Genomic DNA, 18726 nt, shown 5'->3' on the forward strand with positions numbered 1-18726 from the left:
TCGAGATTCTTCCTTCTGGTGGCCCTTGTCCATACTAACAACAACACAATGTTTGAACTCAATCCTACTCAAGAATGTAGACTGGAAACGGGGTCCGTTTCCACTTCTGAACCAATCAGAATCCATGGAGTTTGCCCCTGGGTTTTTCCACCAGAAACGGGCGGGTAGCGCATGGTATTCGCAGTTCCCACCTCCAATAGTCCCATTCAAACTCTCATGTCGCCTTGCCTGGCAGCTCTTGCGACCGCACCTCGTTAGTAGCCATCTCACTAGGCTGCGGAATGGACCCTTGCATCTCGTAGACCGCTTGAACCTCAGCCTCTTGGGGGTTCTGAGCTACGCAGTCGGCATGAAGTTCGGGCTTTTCGTACGATTCGCCAGGGCCGCCAGCATCTTCAGGTCTCGTCCTTTTGGCTAGCCTTCGCCTGAAGAGAAATGCAACCCCTACAACAAGTGCCAGTCCCACACATCCTCCAATGACGGGTCCTGCTATCCATGCCATGCTCGAGTGGGTCTCTAAGATTCGGCAATGAGTTCTGATAAAGTACAAAACGGCGGGAAAGAACTCCTACCTCTATCAGCAGAATCCGCCCCAGTAGGGCCGGAGCCTGTCACTTTAAGGCTCGAGTCCGTGGAAGTAGATTCCGGAAGTTCCGTTCTACTGCTTTCGCTGTCGAATACCAATGCGGGACCTTTGACAGTAAGGTCAATGATCTTGTCGCCGTTTTTTTGCACCATGTCAATCCTTGGGTTCTCTGATGACGCGAAGGTGTCGCTTGCGACTTCTTGGAACTTGCCACCAGTAGTGACAAGCTCTTCATCATAAACGGACTTGCCATTCACCCTGATTTGGAGACGAGATCCGGTCTTCTCTCCTCGCAGGGCAGATCCACGCCGTCGGTCGTTTGTCGATACTCTGATAGTTGCTGCAAATTTTACGAGAAACCCGAGTGGGAATATCTCCGTGGCTTTGAGGCTGCAATATGCCCATTTTTTTTTCGGGGGAGACAGCCGACTGACCTTATGTTAGTATAATGCGCGCGTTAAGTAGGTACCGGTATAACTTACATGACTATCTCCCCGTCGACCATATGAACTGTGCATTCTCGGCGAGTTCGGCATCATCGCCCTTCAGTGGAATAGGCCCTAGTGGAGACGAACCCCATGTAGAGGCTGAAAAAGGACTGGTTTCAGTGGTAGACTCAAAATGCTCGGTGATTTCTTTCGCCGTTTCCACATTTTCTATTAAAGGGCCATTATCTGTAGTAGATGCAGGAGACTCGGTGGTTTCCACCGCGAGTTCTTGAGAAGATGCCACAGTCTCTATTGTGCTGCATTTCTCGCAAATTTCATCCTTCGTTGCTGCTCCAGTCAAGACTAGTATGGTGGTGGAGGCTACCGCGAGGAAGACGAGGGAGGATGGAAGCTGCATCGCGGATAGTAATGCATGTAAACATATGGCTGCGGTAGATAAACTTCTCAGTCAATACTCGCCGTGAGATTGTAAGCAAGAAGGCCGGCACAGATAAGAGTCTAAAGAGCAAAGCACCTCGATGTTGGGTTCTTGTATGCCTCGGCGGTGGAAGGTTCGTGGCGGTAAATATCCAGCAACCACAGTGACGAGGAGATGACTCACCCGCCAGAGGCAACAACAAATGAGATATCTCCAGATACATACCGAAGAAACTCAAGAAATTCATCGGCTTGGCAGCAGCCTGCTGCCTATGAGATTAACAGATTGAACACAAGTATAAGAGACCACCTTTCGTCGCTCCTTAGATATGGGGGAGCAATGAAATCTACACTGATCTTTTATTTTCAATGTCTGCATTCGTGTATCAGTGCTAGGTTGACAGCTATCCCCTCTGCTGTATTAAGACTTCAGGCTGGTCACGGGCCCACATTACCCCCTGTCATCGTCAGAGGACGGGCGGGGTACGGAAAGTTTCATCCCGGAAGGAATTTACGGTCGCACATTACCACATGGGTGACAAAACCATATGAACATGACTACCGGTAGGTAGGGATCCCTTGCTCCCTTGCGGGGCCTACCTACTGCCGCGATGGCTCCTATGCCTACTCTGGACTTAAACAGGATGATGATTGGCTGCATTAGTCTCACTAGGGAAAACGGGCCCCATTCCCAAATGATCCCTGATAATTTGGGAAATGAGATGGATTTTGGGCAGTGTGGCTAACAGACCGACCGTCTGACAGACCATCTTCAGACCGCAGACCGACCGACCGGCAATTGTCATCAGACCGACAGACCGGAGCTGCTGGTCGGATTGGGTGGTCTGATTTGGTCTGGGTTAGGGGTTTCCAGGGCTCCCATTGGCCGACTCAGCCTTGGCGCACCCGTATCAGTCCCACTCTTTTTGCGGGTTCGAGTTCGCAGCGCCAAATTAAGTGGGGCATGGCAAAGGTAGCCAATGAGGGCATCAGAAAATCAGACCTAGACCGACCAGGTTGCTAACCCAGACAGACCTAGACCGACAGACCGAAGCGACCGGTCTGGGTCGGTCGGTCTGTTAGCCACACTGATTTTGGGAATGGGCCCCATTCCCTGAGGTGGTATCTGACAAGGATGGTTAGGGATAGGTGATTGGCGCCGAAGCGGGAATGGGGCCCGTTCCCGACTTGAATACCTGGTAGGCTGTAGATCCTCCGCCCTCCTAAATCACTGTAAGGGGGGGCTACACTGCTGCAAACTTGGGTACTTCAAGAAAACCGGGCCAATGTGACCGCGGTTCAAACAGCCGCTTAACACATGCGCCAGTGCAGGAAGAGCAAGTTGGCTGACAGATGGTGCAGTCCTCTACAACTGAGCTGAGGGGCCATATCAGAAACATAAAAGATTTGAAACAGACAGCCCTAAAACCTCCCAAGCCAATCAACAGATCAAGTGCGCGGCGACACGTTGACCGCTGTCGATGTCAGCGTCACCTTGCTCATCAGACTCGACAGCACCTCTTCTTGACCCATCGCCCTAAGTGCATCCTCCTTGTCCAGTAGGAGATTCCAAAGCAGTGTCTCGACATTGACAGCCAGGCCAAGAAAGGCATCGCATGCTTTGCTCAAGCTAAGGGTATACTCGGGCCGGTTGCCGCCAGTACTTGTGACACATTTGAGAACGGACCCGACCCCTTGCTGGATGATCTTTAAGAGCTGCGTCTCCACGTCCTGCTTCGCAGCTTTGAATAAATCCGCGGCAAATCGGACTGTATCAGTTGCGGCATCCCTTAGAGCGTTCTCGTTCTTCCACGCTACGGCGTCGGGCCAACCTCTGCGCTGGAGACGCAACATTTGCCGCAGGATAAGCGATACGTCGTTACAAATCTCGCTCAAACCACTAGAAAGCAGAGTATTGTAATGCGTTCCAGGTGACCTGGCTAACCTTTGGCTCGAAATGACCCGCTTGGCACAGTTTTGCAGATCAAGCAGTGCGTCAGAGTAAAGCCCTTGGTATTCTGGCAGATATTTAGTGCAACTGCGTCTGGTTGAGCTTTGGCCGGGACTTTGTGGTGGAGGAGACGTAGACGGTGACGCTATTAGGGTACATGATTAGTATGGGTATAATTGTTTGCGACGAATATGAGGACGGGTTGGGGTGGAAGTGAAAGTTGTCCCTCACCTGAGAGTGATCTGGAAATCTCCATGCACCGGCGCCTCATTTCAGCCATCCACTGCTCGTCTTCCCAATCACCCCTCAACATGCCGCAAGTTTCAGCTCCGATCAAAATCTGCAGCTGCCTCAGAAGACTGGCATGGGAGTGGTAATTCATCGCGTGACTTGGATGGAAGCCATTGACTCTTGGAATGGCAACGAATCCACGCCCTCCTGGAGGACGGACCCTCACTGTAACAGGTAACTTAGGTGTACTACCAAAGCTCTCCCCGAGCCTGAGACTCTCAAACTTCCAGGCATCTCCCTTGCGGTTATCGGACTTGCCCGCGCTTGGCAACCATATCTTGCCCGCACAGAGCAGAACATCGGGCTCCTTGTCGCAAATGATCTGCGTCGACGTGCGAAATGACTCTTCGAGCTCGTCATCTCGGATCTTTGCAACGTCTTCAGACACATATGGCAGCAAGTCGACGATGGTAATGTCGGTCCGAATGTCGAGGGTTTCACAGGATACCGCCCTGAAAACGTCGTACAGGGCATAAAGGGACTCACAGTCCCCAATAACGGCGTCGAGGCCCTCCTCGAATGGGTGATTGTGTCGGGGTTGCTGTAGGGTGATGGCGATGCCGCCCTTGACTGCTGGGCCTGCGAGCTTTGCAGTGGTTTTTATCTCGTCGCTAGATCGCCTGAGGAACCGTCCCCGAGCCTCGATGCGGGAGACATGATTAGAGCGCTCTGTTTGGTAGTGAGCGACGGGCTTGAAAAGTCGTCGGATCCGGTGGTCGATAGCCACATCGAGGCAGACTTTGGGTCTTGTTTCCGAAGTCATTGAGTTGGCTCTGCGGGAGGATTGTGGTAAGAAAAAAAAAGAAGAGGGTGACACTTTTCAAGCAATTGTGGAAGAAGGTCAGAGCCCAATGTGTCTCTTTACACCGAGTTTCATGATATTCCGTCACACCAACGGTCTATTCCGCTCTAAAAATGGATGCACCCCTTCTAGGACATCGATGTGGTACACCGAATAGCCGCTGTGGCTGCAAGACTTCCTCACGGTTGGCTCCGCAGCCTGGACGCTGCAGGATCCTTTACAAACCCTGGTGGCCAAGGCAGACAGCCTGCAGGTATTGTGGCTACGAGAGTCACGTCATTGGCCGGTAGAAAATGGGCTGAACATCACGGTAGCTGAGTTTAAAACATATTCAATAGGCTAATGTGTTGAAATAAGGCTTAGCAATACGCACCTTTTGGATGGACCATTATAGATGCGATAGGCTGCTTCTCTTCTAAGGTTGTTTACCCGTGGGTCTAGATTGAAAAGAGACCCACTATTCTAGTGGGCGGCAAAATTCTGGGACAGGTGCATTATTATGGGACAGTCAATTCTGGCTTTATTCCGGCATATAATAAATAGAGAAAATGCTAGCTAATAGAGCTGACCTGAGGCTTATTAGAAATTATCTTGATTTTTCTCTGCGATGCGTGGCTGTTGAGAAATATGTTGTTAAAATTGAGGCTTCTCCTGGGTCGTGATTTGTATGAAATGACTAACTACTAAAAAAGAGGAGATTTTGATGATTTTAGTGAAACCACCAGTTTTAAGAACTACTTTTTTAAAAATTTAAATAGTAATAGAAAAAGCTTTGATAAGTAAGTCTATGTTCTTAATTTTATCGTAGATATTTTGCTCGTATTTATTTATGATGTTAAAAGTTGGGCTGATTTTGGTGAGGACCCGGCTAAAAAACCTGTCCCATAATAATGCACCTGTCCCAAGATTTTGCCGCCCACTAGAATAGTGGGCTCCTTTTAAGCCGAGCCCACGGGTAATTGAATGCGGGTTAGGCAGCTAGGGGCGGTATCTACTACCTATGTATGCACCGCCACCACTATCGACGCCGCCGCTGCCACCTCAATAACTTTGGAAAGGAAAGCTCGTTAGATGCCCCTTTAGCCCACCTTCTAGACGCCTGTGTTAAGGATGGAGGCCTCCTAGCAGACAGATCACGGTCACTCGATTATCCCCGCTTTGTTTTCATTATCTCTCTGCCTCTCATTTCTGTAGCTATCTAAGTCGCAAAATCAAGCAGAATATTCGCAGTTAATACGCTCCGACAATTGATGCCTCATTTTTCTCCTCTTCGAGGCACCGGACTTCCTCGCAAGCCCCCGTCACGAGATAAGGAGGGGCGTTGGATCACCCGTCGACCACCTCACCCGTCTCTCCAACACGCCCGATAAGCGTGGAGTTACTTGGGGCTGACGGCCTGATGGAGTGATTGCTTCTTTTATTCGTCGCGTTGGTTGCCGGTGGGTGACAGGCGCTTCGAGGACAAGGTTTAATTGGCTAGTATTGTACCCATGACACCACTCGGACCGCAGTGGCTTGAAGGAAGAAGCAAGTCATGGACGTCTATGTCTGGTTGTTCAGTAGGGCTGAGCCAATCATTTCCCAACATGTTGGATCGGCAGTGGTGAGGCTGTGGGAGCTATTGATTGTGGCCTTAAGTTGTTCAAGTCACGGAGCGATCCGCTCGTGTGGAGAAGGGCGGCAAGCGCCGCGCCACTTTCTCGGTGATCGCACTTCCTCCTGCATTGCAGGTGTTGGCTGTAACCGAGCTTCATGTCTGGCCTCACACGTTATGAATACCGATGAGTGGCTTCGTGTACGGCGGCAGCCAAGGTGGATAAAACCGACAAGCTGCGGCATTTTCTCAACCAACATTGCTGAAAGTTCATCGACCCATTGCTGCCTGATACTCAAGCCTGCGGCCACACCAAAGCAGTCATAGACTTTGCTGGCCGAATTGCACATTGCTTTTGTCGAGCTGAGTCGGCACTGTCAGGTTGCAGGGGCACCTGATCAACTGCAGTACGTTTGAAGGAGGTCCGAGCGGTGTGTCAGTGACCAAATGCCCCTTTTTGTGTTGCTCAAGACGCGAATCCTGACGTGACATTGGGCCCGGAGGGGACTTCCTTCCGTCGTTGCAGCCTGATGGCTCTTGGCATTTTGTGGATCACTTTTGTGGATCATCTTTGCAAGTAGGGGCTCTGATCGCAACAGTGCGTCCGCGATTACTGTATTATTAAATTTCTAATTAGGCAGCTGGGAGCGTCATAGTCTTCGAGCTCCATACGTTCAAAGAACAAAAAAATCACCATAGAGAAACAATTCTCCGAAGTCACAGGCTACGATTGTTCTGTTCGGTCCATCCGCAGCTCGTCCGCTAGTTGGGTCAGGACGTCCTTTTTGCTGTGATTTGCCCGTCTCCAGGCGGCCTGAAGCTATCTAAACCAAAACTGTAATCGTACCATTGAATTCTTTTGACATCTTCTCACCGTACATAACACCATGGATATAGCATTCGCCGACCACTCGGAACTCGCGCGAGCTTTCCACAGGCCGGAAGACAAACGGTACGCGCGCTCCCAGGACCGCCATAACCACATCGCCCTCCTGCGCCTCGAGCGGCACAAGCCCCATGTACCCGGTAAACATGACGCAAAACTTCCACCCTTCCAGGCCATCCGCCAGGTGTTCCATGGCGGCCCTGGACTGCTCGAAATGCTCCGTCATAACCGTCTGCATGTCTTCCCGCGACAACGCCATGAAGATTGCCTTGGCGGAAGCCATGGACTGTGCGAGTGGCGCGGGCATCGGCTCGTCCCGCTCCCCCTTGCTGAAAATCTCCCACAGAGCCTCGAGGGCACGCTGGCCACTATCTGGGTAGTGCGTGAACGGTGCCCCGTCTTGATTTTTCGCCACGCTCAGCATTCCTTGCGCGTGCTGCCACCGCAGGAGGACGGACATGATGCTCGAACTTTCGGTTCTTCTAGTCGCTTCGCTTGGGAGTTCGGCCGTCGCAACTATTACATTGTGTCCCGTACAAGCACACGGCAACGGCGCGCAGTATGCCTCTAGCCGTTTATCGCCGTCTATGGTAAAGGGTATGTGTATGTCTTCTACCACAGCGGTGCGGAAGTCGTGGCGGGTGAGGTTCTGCCTTCGTGGGTATGTCGTGGATAGGTCCGGCATCCAAGACGGCATATCCGTGCTTCCCGCGCAGCCTCTTGCTTCGGACAGCAATTCGACAGCCTCTCCTGTCTCACCGAAGAGAAAGCGAAAGATTCGTAATACTTGCTCACTCTCATCCAAACCATCGTCTATCTCCCACAAGGCCTCGCTGTCACCATGTACCGAAATTCTTAGCAGGATGGCTAACTTCTCGGCGGGTGAGCTCGCCTCAGCAGCGCAGCATTGGCGCCATAACTCCACGAACCCACATCGCGCAGAAGTGTGCTGGCAAATGATTCTCATTCGCGAAAAGAAGGAAAAGCAGAGGGCACCACGTTCCATTTCTTCTTTCCAGAAGCCCCGACCAAACATGGGAATAGGAGTAAACCAGGCCCTGATGAATGCCGTAACAAATATGTCTGCGGGGAGGGACCAGCCCGTACCAACGAAGCGTAGATTTTTTGCCCAAACACAGGCAGGGAGAGCTTCGATGGAACGAAACCATGGACGACAAATGAACCGGTCGAGAGCTGCCCAGGAACTGTCGCTTGGGTAAGGCAGCCCTGCCTTTTTCCAATCTTCGGCGTCTTGAGGTACCGATGATATGGGCAAGCGGGCAATCTTGGCGAGCAGCTCGTGCGCATCTCCGGTGTCCTCGTCGTCCTTGCCAAGGAACACGATTACCTCCTCTGCGCTACTGTAGATCATCTTCATGCGGCGAGATCTACTCTTCTTCTCATCGGCGGCGGTTGGGTCAATGCATAGATCCGGAACCCACAGAGAGAGATTGGAAGTAGCCATCCTTCGGAGGACCGAGAGTGCGCTGTGTAGCGCTGGGGTAATGGAAAGCGATCCCTCGGGTGTGTCGATGGTTCTTGTGGCACCCTGGGTATCGGGAATGGGACAGAGGACCCGATATCGGGCACCTGTGACATTTTCTTCGAAGAACGTCGCCGTTAATGGCTCCTCGGCGGCGTCATCGAAGGCTATGTTCCTGGGATGGAGGAGGAGAGTGCGTATATGTGACTCAGAATCCAGCGGATCGTGCTTATAATCTTCATTGGTCGTTATGTAGTGGAAATGGTACTCTTGCTCAGTCGTAGTCGACATCTTAGCATCAGGATCCTCGCTGTGAGACGAAGGCGCTCTCTATGATGCTGAGGTAGGTAGATACCCGAAGCTAGGTAATAAGCTCGTTCGGTCGTTCCATGTCCGACAACTAATGATCCAACTTCGAAAAAAGGCCGTTGTCTTCGTATGGTCTTCGTATTGCGCGGAAATGAAGTTGGGCGATATCAATCCGCTCAGGGGTTGGGCAAGGCGTTTTAACGGGGGTTGGATTAGTGGCCTGAGGATTTGAGGGGTTTGTGGCGCTCACAGCTGAAACAGCCTCTCTAGCCAGCGTGACTCGGCACATTTTTTATTGGCCCAATCCAGGCACTAAGAAATTCTCACGACCAATTGATGGCAGGTCTTTTGAGGGTCAAATACTCGTCTCAAAATTTCTCCATTCGTCTTCTCTCCGCTCCCATTCCCCACCATCTATCGCTCTAATTTCACATAATTTCCACCCTTTAGTCCTTACGTTTCAAATGCGCAATGGCGCCCAACGAAAAGTTTCCCAGTGTGATGGCGATATGGGAAAGATTCGGACATGGGCTGAAGTCGATGAAGGCCTACGTCTTTGCCGAGGGAGACACCACAACATCATTCTGTGGAGGGGGGCAGGATGCCAGAATTGTCAATTTCACAGCCGGCGATTTTGCTGAGGAGGTTATCCTAAAACCATGCACCGATGCCTGCCAGCACCATATCGATGACGCCATACCGGAAGGCACCACCTGCTTGTTTGTGCGTCCCGATGGCCGAGTTGAGATTCTGCGATCAGGAAAGGACGGTGCTGCCGCCGAAGTAGATGTGTTCTCTGTTCACATTGGGGGGACAGCACCATCGCCAGAGATCCTCGCCTCATTCCCGGACCCGATGCAACTCTGCTTGGAATGCGAAACGTTTGACTTCGGGTTTCTCTTCCCGGGAATCATTTCCTCGGGCGAAGATATTGACAGATTGGGGAGATTAATCTTGCCCTGGCTGCCATTGAACGGCCCAAGGACGGACACCAAGTTTTTCACAAGACCTTCCCCGAACTTCAGAAGTCTGCTATATGCTGCGCGGCTTGTGCCGTGATACTCGCCGCCCTCCCAGACCCCAAAGACTTTGTCCCTGACAGTGGACGTCCTCTCCTTCTTCGCCCCGACTCAAGGGATGATGCCAAGTCAAATAGAGCAGTTCGGCATATTGAAGTTGGATTTCCGGAACTTGATTCGTTCCATCCAGGCGTCAAAGTCACCAGATTTGGAATCGTCGATGTCGTCTGCGAACACGGTGAGTACATTTATGCCTCTTGCCCCTTTTTTGGGGGGAACCCAATCGTCTTGGCTCCGAACAGTTGATTCAAGTAACAAAATACTGACGACGATGGTTCTCAGACGAGCCTGCAGCTACCTGGCCATTAGGAATCCGGGGCCGTCCGGTCGTGCCCGCTGATGACCCTAGCCAGGCTTTGCGCTGGATAAAAAGGAATGTTCGGAGAGTCATAAAGCTTGTCACTTTGCCAGTCCCAAGCGGGCCTTGCCAACAAGAGTAATTCGCTTGCCGACCGAGGAAGGACTGGACCCGTGGCTTGAAGATGGAAATGGCATGGCCGAAGACTATGTGGCTCTGACGTACCGCTGGGGAAGTGCGAACATGAGTAAAACGCTGACGTCGAAATCTTCCCGAGCACAGGACAGCAATTCCCTTTGCACGTCTGTCGAGCACCATCCGAGACACCATAACCATGACCCGATGTCTAGGATACAGGTATCTCTGGGTGGACAGCTTGTGCATCATCCAAGATTCCAAGGAGGACTGGAGGCGAGAAGCCTCACGCATGGCGGGTGTGTACGAAAACGCCGCCCTAACTATTCCGCATCCGCTTCTGAGTGTGCTGATTCTGGCCTCTTCTTCAAACAAAACCCCGTATTTCTTGTTCCCCTTACTGCTCGGTCGATTGGTGGAAAACCCTTTGCGAAATTCTCCCTTGCTGTGCGAAACTGCTCCTCCTTCAGTAGCGATGTTCAGCATGGCACACTGAGCGACCGCGGGTGGTGTCTACAGGAACGAATTCTGTCGAGAAGAATTTTGCACTTCGGTGCCTCTCAAACTCACTGGGAATGCCTAAGCGCCGCCTGGAGCGCCAATTATAGCCACCAGGACAAAAGAGATCCAAGGCCCATCCGCATGCGAAAGATTTTCCAAACCGAGCTCCAGCCGAGTATTCCAAGGCCGGGCCCGAAAACTATTTTGGATCTCGCAGATACGACATGGAAAACATGGCAGGGGACCGATGAGCAATTTAGCGCCCTCGAATCCGAACCACTACCCATGCTCCAGCTTTATGGCCTCCAGCCTCACGGTACATGGTATGAGGTGCTTTTGGATTATTCCCGGAGGCAACTTACTTTTCCCAGCGACAAGCTGGCCGCTCTCGCCGGACTAGCATTGGCATTCGCCAAGAAGACGGGCGATACTTATCTGAACGGCCTGTGGCTTCATGGCCTGCCGGAGGGGCTTCTCTGGAGTTCCCTCGGGCTTGGCCACAGGACATACGAGAGTAAATCGAGGTCGATCCGCCTCGACCGCCCGCGAGCTCCTTCATGGTCATGGGCATCTCTAGATGGCCCGGTTGTATACCCTAGTAGCAAGTATTCGTACGTCGACGCCGCTGTACACGCCTATTCCATGCCTGGAAAGTCTGGGAACGGCGTATCTTGCTGCGGGGCCTCGGCAGGAGACGCCGAGATCATAGGCATCAACCCGTCACAGAGATTGATTCTCAAGGCTCGCATAAAGAGCCTCGACAAGCTAGACGGTTTCAAGCCCGAGCACCGCCGGCATCTCCGCGAGAATGAGGACTCGAGGAGTGCATGTTTTGTGCCCCATGCTATTTTCGACGACGCCGACCACGACTTTGATGACCTGGCAGGCATCTACGCGCTCTTTATTGCGCAGGTTGGATGTGGGAACAAAGAGTGCGACCACAAGAGCGATTGCGCGGCTGGGTTCGCGCATTGCCTTCTAGTTGAGAGGAAGGAGGAGGAACAAGGGGAGGGGGTTGTCTGGGTGAGGGTTGGCGTGGCACAATGCTTTTCGGCGGATGTTGGTAGTGCCCCCAAGTTGTTTCTCACATTGGTGTAGTTGATATTGGCTATAGTTTGATTTGCTATTGTGATCAAGATGGTTCATAGTACTGGCTGAACATGTCGTGGCGGCCCCTACAAGAGAGTACGCGGTCAGTCAACTACACGAACGAAATATAGCTCTCTGCGAGACTGTGGTCACGCAATTCTTTACCTCAGCAAGGGTAGGGTTGTAGCGGCGTTTGCGTTTTGCCTTAGTACACTCTCTAACTTTTGGTTTCATGGCCCTGTCCCAGAAAGCAGCAGGGATGAGGACAAGACTTTGTTCCATATCGGATGCGACCCTCGTGAAAGCAAATACAGAGAAACTCATGATGGCGAGTTTATTTTTAAAATGCATCCACCGAATGTATTAAAATACTTCGAACACCCGTTAAGTTGCCAAGGCAGGGGCTTAACGGCTGAATATTCAGCCCGAAGGGTAAATACCGTCTACCTGCTATTAAACTCGCTATTAAACTCTTCTGGGAGGCCTCCCTTCGACTGTGGCGATAAGTTGATAACCAGCTATCAAAACCACTTCAAACCTGTAGTAAGGGAGTTGACTGATAGACATAGGGGTCCCTCTACCACTTCCTTCCAGGCCCAATCAACTATATACCGTATATCGAGTTCCCCCTTGCCTGTAGCGTATAGGAAAACGTCATTCAGTCAATGTACCGTGGTGGATACGGCGGATTGATCAGCTGCTGAGCCTGACGGCGTTGTTGGTCAGCAAGGCGCATCTTCATCCCTACCCTGCAGTTAGCCATGAACGCGGCTTGTAGAAAACGCAGGCGTATACACCTTCTGTGGGCGTGTGGTTATAGAGGTTCTGACGATCGAAAGGGGCCTCGAGGAGCAGGCCTTGCAATGAGGTAACTCGTGAGACCGCAACATAACTAATACCGGCCTGGAAGTCGCGTGTAGCGAGGTCAGCGACTATCTGATCCTTCGTTAGGCTCTGGCATTTGTGAACAGTGATGGCAAATGCCACGATCAGGGGAAACTGCGTGCGAGAGCAGGTCTCGTTGCCCACTGAGGAAATCACGCGTGACGGGAAGGATGGGTACGATTTTCCTGCCCTCGTCAGTTGTCAGATACGGCGGTCCGTCATAGGTATCGAAGTCCACCATGATGACGTCCGGGGGATCTTGCCACGGGTTGGCGCCTTCATTCCAAGAGACATCATATATCGTACCCTGGGCGCCATTGACCAGGCCAGCTGGTTGCCACAAATTAGTTGTGAGCATTACCCTGGCGCCTCTAGCAATAGGAAACTTGTTGGATAGATTGCCAGCGTTGTCGCTTGCCGCCTGCCCCGCGCCTTTGCCCTGGTTCTTTGCCTCCACCTGTATTGCCGGGGCGTTGAGGTGCACCATATGCTCGTAATTGTATTCGTTGACCCGGGCCTTTGTGGAATACACCCGCATAGCAGCCTTGAATCTGTCAACCTCGCTCTGCGTTAGCTTGGCCCGCACCCGACTGCTGAGGAGGTTCCAGGAGGGTATAGATAACTTGACTTCCCGCAGCTCTTGCAAGGCCTGACGGAACCGGGCCTGATCATCACCAGTCTGGCGCTGTACCGTCGTCAGGAAGACGGTGCGGTCAAACAACCGGTAGGCCACCTGTCCTCTCTTTTCCAACGAAGACAGGCCAGTGGTGGCGGTTGAATACAGCGGCTTTTGTCGGACGGGTGGTAGCTGGAAGAAATCACCCCCACAAGCAAGACGCTCACACCACCAAAGAACTCGAGGCTGCGCTGTGGAAAGGCCTGTCGTAGGCGAGAATCAATTCGCCCGAGCTGCTCAAGCCCTAGCATGCTCTTCTCGTCAATGACGAGGTATTTGACGTGACGTAGGCGGGACTGAAGGGCAGCAGCGTCAGCTGGGCGAAGTTCGGTAAAGGCACCGCCTACTGGGAGACGGAGCAGGGAATGTATGGTGCTGCCCTGTATCTGGTTACTCGCAACGCCTGTTGGCGCTACGCGGCAAATAGGGCTAGGATTGGGCAGCGCAGCCGCCTGAAGATGGGAGGAAAGCACCTTGATAAGGAAGGACTTGCCCGTGCCACCACCGCCGTCAACGTGGAGAAGGATCTGAGCGGGATTTTGCGCCTGGAAGTGACCCATGAAGGTATCGTACACTAACCGTTGTTGCGGGTTGAGCTGGTCACGCCAGTGAGGGTCAAGAACCTCCACATCGTTGGCGATAGGGTTGCTGGCGATAACGCCTTTCCAGTAGCTGTCTCGAAACTCTGGATAAGTGCCCACATGCCGTGTCCAGTCGTAATTGACATCGATATCGCGGCGGCCAAGTAGGTCAAGATCTTCCTGGGTGAGGGGGTTGTCAGATAAAAGGGCGGCGAGGCGGATCCAGTCTTCGTCATCAAATTCTTCCTCTACTGGCAGAGCCTCGTACTGATCCTCTTGAGGTTGCAATTGAGCCTCTTTTGGCCGGCCGTAATGGTCATCACCATGACTGTGGTGCTGCCAACAATAGGAGAAGGCCTGAGCGTGAGAATTAAAACGATGGCCGTCAAACATAAGGAGCTCATCATGCCGACGATGTGGGTGGTTCAATGTCAGCTTTACGCGGCAGTACTCTGGCCACTGTTGGCCTTCTGGATCAGCCTGATAGCGAGGAAAGTAGACCAATACACGCGGCCTGCCGTTGACGTTGCCTGGCTGCCATTGCTTCCATTTGGAAGGGTTCTTAGAGTGGAAATTCCAGTACTTGAGAAAGGAAACATACGTCAGGTCCTCTAGGGCTTCGGGGCGTTGACAGTACTTTTCGTAGACGTTGGGCGCCTCGTCAACCTCATCGGCGTCAATCCGCAGGAAGCGAGAATGCATGTCAGGATTACGGCAATCAATTTGTAAGCAGGTTCGTGAACCCTCTTGTAGCGGCAGGCCGAGGAGCAGGTGGCTAACCTCCTGCTTCGAGTAGTCTCGCTCAGCGACTAGCTGATTTAGGAGCTTTGACGTGAAGGAAATCAGCGGGTTGTGGTCCTTGACCCGGGGCATCAGGGCCTTCCCAATCTGGGCAAAAGACACACTCTTCTTCTCCGACTTGGAGCAGTATTTAGCTGCGTAATCGATCACCTGCTGCAGGCTCGTGCAGGGTGACACATCTGTATTGGCTAGCCACGCGACGGCAAGTAAACGGTTGTAGTGGTTCATCTGGCTATCGTTCCGCTCGCCCCTGAAGCTCCAGTGCTTAGAATGAGGAACCTGTTCAAGGGAGGCTAGCAGGCGCTGCCCGTGAGGAAATCCAAAGCGGCACTCTACCTGCTTGGTATGCTTGCTGAGCTGCATGCAGTAGTTGCTGCAGCGATGGCGCTGCACTCGGTTTACCACCATCGACAGGAACTGGACGGTAAGGGGACGTTCCAATAGATTACTGATCAAGGGATTCCCTTCCCCAGGTGCCTGCACCCTCTGAGGCTCTGGGTTGACAGCGGATACGTGATATCCCCAGATTCGGGCAAATCGCTCCCGGGACTGGCTGTCATCGGGATCCAAGTCCGGGTGGCCACTTAGCCAATATAGGCCATGGTGGTGACTGGAGCCCCTGCCCTGCCACTCGTAGCGACCCCAAAAGTCTGTTAGGTTAAACTTCTGCTTCAGGACAATAGTCCTAAAGAGCGTATAGCGCTTATGGAAGTGATAGGCGGCAATATGGGCGTTGTCTCGCAGTAGTTGCCGGGACAGAGCCATCCGCGCCGCCTCAGGAGCCGCTTTCCACTCCTGGAATCGAGGCATGTGACGATATAGGGACTCCCAGTGGTAATCAGCCGCACTTGCTGTGACGAAAAGGCCAGGCCTGCCTAGATTGAAGGCGTATGCCTCCAATTCCTTCCTTTGCCTATACCAATATGGGCGGGTGCCCCTGATTACGGCCGCTTGGCGCGTGATCGACTGGATCAGGGCCTGAGCCTCTGGCTCGTCAGGCTTGGCCATCGCTTCCTCTATGTCAGCGCGCGTAAGGGGCTGACGGCGGCGGCCTTCGTGTTGCTTGACCGAGTAGTTGCTCCGCTTTCTGACCTGCGCACGTAATAGCGTGTTGAGGGCGACGAAAGGCCACGTCTTATGCCGGGCAAAACGTCCGTCTTGCCATCTCATCGCATGGGCAAGGTAGTCCTGGTACGTGATGCTCCGTAGGCGAGGCTCCACGAAGTCGGCCTTGCCGTCAGGGTAGAGGGTGGGGAACGCGAGCGTCATCAGCGGCTGGGAACGGTTGAATTCGTTGATAGGAGTCCTGCGAATGGAAGGTAGTGGTATCTGGTGTTGAGCCTGCGCATTAGGCGGTATATGCTCAAGATCGGCCATACGCTCGGGGTCAGGGGTGCCATGAAGGAATCGGGATTGCAGGGCGTTTAATTCGGTATCGGTGACCTGCAAATTCGGGATCGCCGATGCATCTGCATCTGCTGGATCCTCTTCTACATCCTCCTCAACCGGACCTTGGGGGGCCTCGCCGTCAGGTATGTCAGCCACTTGGCTAGCAACGGAAGCAACTATGCTGCCGTCGAGAGGAAGCCGTTGCAAGCGATCCTGCCTCACAACGATATCGCGATAGCCCGGGTGGTGGCGCTGTAGGTAATGGAGCCAGGTCAACAGGCATGAGCGGCGTACCCGGAAATCGCGAGCAAACTGCTGCTGGAAGTGAGGGTCGCCCTCCATGTCAGGAGGCCGCAGGAGCACGATATCTAGCTCTTCAGGTAGGACCGGGAGCTCTTCAAATAGCCTACCAACATTGCGAAGGAAGTGGGCAACATGGCCGCGGTATTTATACTGAGAGCCACGTACCTGTAGGACCTTCACGTGTACGTGAACCCTAGCAATCAGCATCTCCTCAACCATCGTTAGGCTGGGTAGACTACCGGGGACTTCCCCGAAGTCAAGGCTATTGGCAGCGCTAAAGAAGTAGGGCTCATCGGGGGTTCTCTCCCTATCTCGACTGATGCAGCGGCTGCAAACTCCCAAGCTGTTTTTCTTCATATCGAACCAATGCTCCCGGCAGCGAATGCAACTATGCATCTTGTCGTCATTCAGGGCAGTATAGAACTCCCGCACAAGGGCCTGATCCTCCTCACTAAGGGTAGGCAAATCAAGGTCCCCTGTAAAAGGTGGATCGACTATCTGATCAAACTGTCGTTCTTGAAGCTGCGGCCGTGGCCGTCGGTTCACGATGCCTTGACGTGTATAGCGGCCGCGGCGATGACCCTGTGGCAGTAATGAAGCAGTGGTAGGGAATGATTCCTGTGGTACAGGCGTGCCTAGCACAATAGGAGCCGTTGGGGCGGTGTCACTAGGAATCGGCGTGCCCAGAACTACTCTTGGCGGGCTGGGGGTGGGAGGGATAGGGAGGACTCCTTCCACCACGCTTGAGGTAGAGGGGTCCAGCAGAGGTCTGGGCAGTCCCTGGAGGACGGGCGCCAGACCACGGAATACAGCAGGCGTTGCAGGGGGTTGTGAGCTATTAATGGATACAGGCGCTGGCGCATTTCGCCGTGGAGGCGTTAAGTGAGCCTGAGAATCGGTCCTCTTCGCCGTTCTGCGCGGCGACAGCCCTGAGACGATGTTCCGCATGGCGGCAACCGCGGCTCGAGATTCGGTCGCCCGTTCCTTTTGGCGCGCCCTGCAGCTACTACACTGTCCTGTAAACTTCGTAGGGTCCTTGACGCCTCGAAATTCGACTTCGGGCAGGTCTTGCTTGCAGGTACGGCAGTTCCGAACTGCCTGTGGTATGTCGTCCTCCATCTGGCCGCATGTACATCCACCTCTTACCCACCTAGACTTCTGAATATCACTTGGGCAGGGAGACTTCGCCCTGTGCAAGTGAGTTGTCCGACAGCCTAGAAGTCCAATACCGTGACAGATTCGATAGGGAGGTTGCTTTAAGGTGTTTAGATTAGGTCTGGATGATCAGAGAAACAGGCCACTGCACTGTTTGGCCGGAGGAAAGGCGACTGGGAATGTAGAGAGGTAGGTCGGCTACGGGGTGATATGTGAGCCTGACACCGTTAGCAACGTGATAGGTTTGGTAGACTTGATGGGAAAGGATGGTGTAAGCAAGAGGCACAGGACTTGTCCGGCCAGCATCGTGCTTAGAAACTCAACAATGATTGCATTGAAGGAACGAAGAACCCGAAAGCTCTTAGAGAGCTTGCCAAGCTACGGAGTACTCTGTAGCTAGTTACCTAGTCAACGCTCAGGGGTTCGTGACGAGGCATTCATGTAATGGCGTTATGAGCGTCGGCAGCCGACCAATTCCAGCACGAGTTGAGCACAGGCCATGCCAATTAGCCAATCAGAAAAGGTTTTATGCTTTTTTTTCTGACTGAGTAAAACGCCCTTCGGGCTGAATTAGTCAGCAAAAATGATGTTCCACAACGGGGCGGCAGAGACAAAAGTGCTCTGCGTAACGGTGGAGCGGCGCCACGGCGGAAGCTCGACAACGTCTTCAAATTAACTCCAGGGGGGAACCAGCACTTAGGTTTTCAACACTACAACCAAGATTCCTTATCTTATGCAACTCTTTCCGGAAGCTCAGCCACTAAAAAAACGAAAACACCTTTTTTTTTATGATTAGATCTATATTCCTGTTGTAGCTGCTTGTTAACCTCAAGAAACAATGCCGTCATCGCTCGACCGTGACGATTTCCTCTTTTGGATTAGTACAGTTTTGAGAGATCGTGACGATTCCCCAATTTGGCTAGCGCAGATAAGCTACCCCACCCCCAGGTTCGTGCGTCTGGATATGAAACGCCGCCGGTACTTTGGGGTCATGCTCCCGGCTTCGCGCGTTCGACTTATTGCATCAGGGACTCCGTTTCTAACGACATACCGGTAGACAGGAACA

General features: G+C 52.8%; 5 protein-coding genes across 5 annotated transcripts; 1 reads left to right on the forward strand and 4 right to left on the reverse strand.

The window, feature by feature from the left end:
• Positions 1 to 214: 214 nt before the first annotated feature.
• MRS44_018116 (uncharacterized protein) lies at positions 215 to 1432 on the reverse strand (the record flags this gene model as incomplete). The annotated part of the gene is made up of 3 exons (XM_065616317.1): positions 215 to 516; positions 573 to 1015; positions 1089 to 1432. 3 exons carry the CDS (start codon positions 1430 to 1432, stop codon positions 215 to 217), a joined length of 1089 nt encoding a protein of 362 aa, XP_065472389.1.
• A 1469-nt stretch (positions 1433 to 2901) lies between these two features.
• MRS44_018117 (uncharacterized protein) lies at positions 2902 to 4457 on the reverse strand (the record flags this gene model as incomplete). The annotated part of the gene is made up of 3 exons (XM_065616318.1): positions 2902 to 3352; positions 3398 to 3470; positions 3635 to 4457. 3 exons carry the CDS (start codon positions 4455 to 4457, stop codon positions 2902 to 2904), a joined length of 1347 nt encoding a protein of 448 aa, XP_065472390.1.
• A 2457-nt stretch (positions 4458 to 6914) lies between these two features.
• MRS44_018118 (uncharacterized protein) lies at positions 6915 to 8750 on the reverse strand (the record flags this gene model as incomplete). Its single annotated transcript, XM_065616319.1, has 1 exon — positions 6915 to 8750. The coding sequence occupies one exon, from the start codon at positions 8748 to 8750 to the stop codon at positions 6915 to 6917; it is 1836 nt and encodes a 611-aa protein (XP_065472391.1).
• Positions 8751 to 9239: 489 nt separating this feature from the next.
• On the forward strand, positions 9240 to 11879 carry MRS44_018119 (uncharacterized protein; the record flags this gene model as incomplete). Its single annotated transcript, XM_065616320.1, has 3 exons — positions 9240 to 9551; positions 9707 to 10025; positions 10201 to 11879. The coding sequence occupies 3 exons, from the start codon at positions 9240 to 9242 to the stop codon at positions 11877 to 11879; spliced, it is 2310 nt and encodes a 769-aa protein (XP_065472392.1).
• A 916-nt stretch (positions 11880 to 12795) lies between these two features.
• On the reverse strand, positions 12796 to 17624 carry MRS44_018120 (uncharacterized protein; the record flags this gene model as incomplete). The annotated part of the gene is made up of 2 exons (XM_065616321.1): positions 12796 to 13440; positions 13599 to 17624. 2 exons carry the CDS (start codon positions 17622 to 17624, stop codon positions 12796 to 12798), a joined length of 4671 nt encoding a protein of 1556 aa, XP_065472393.1.
• Positions 17625 to 18726: the final 1102 nt, after the last annotated feature.

This window comes from Fusarium solani, assembly GCF_023522795.1.
Source record: "Fusarium solani strain SB1 chromosome Unknown bctg00000015, whole genome shotgun sequence".
Classification (NCBI taxonomy): Eukaryota; Fungi; Ascomycota; class Sordariomycetes; order Hypocreales; family Nectriaceae; genus Fusarium; species Fusarium solani.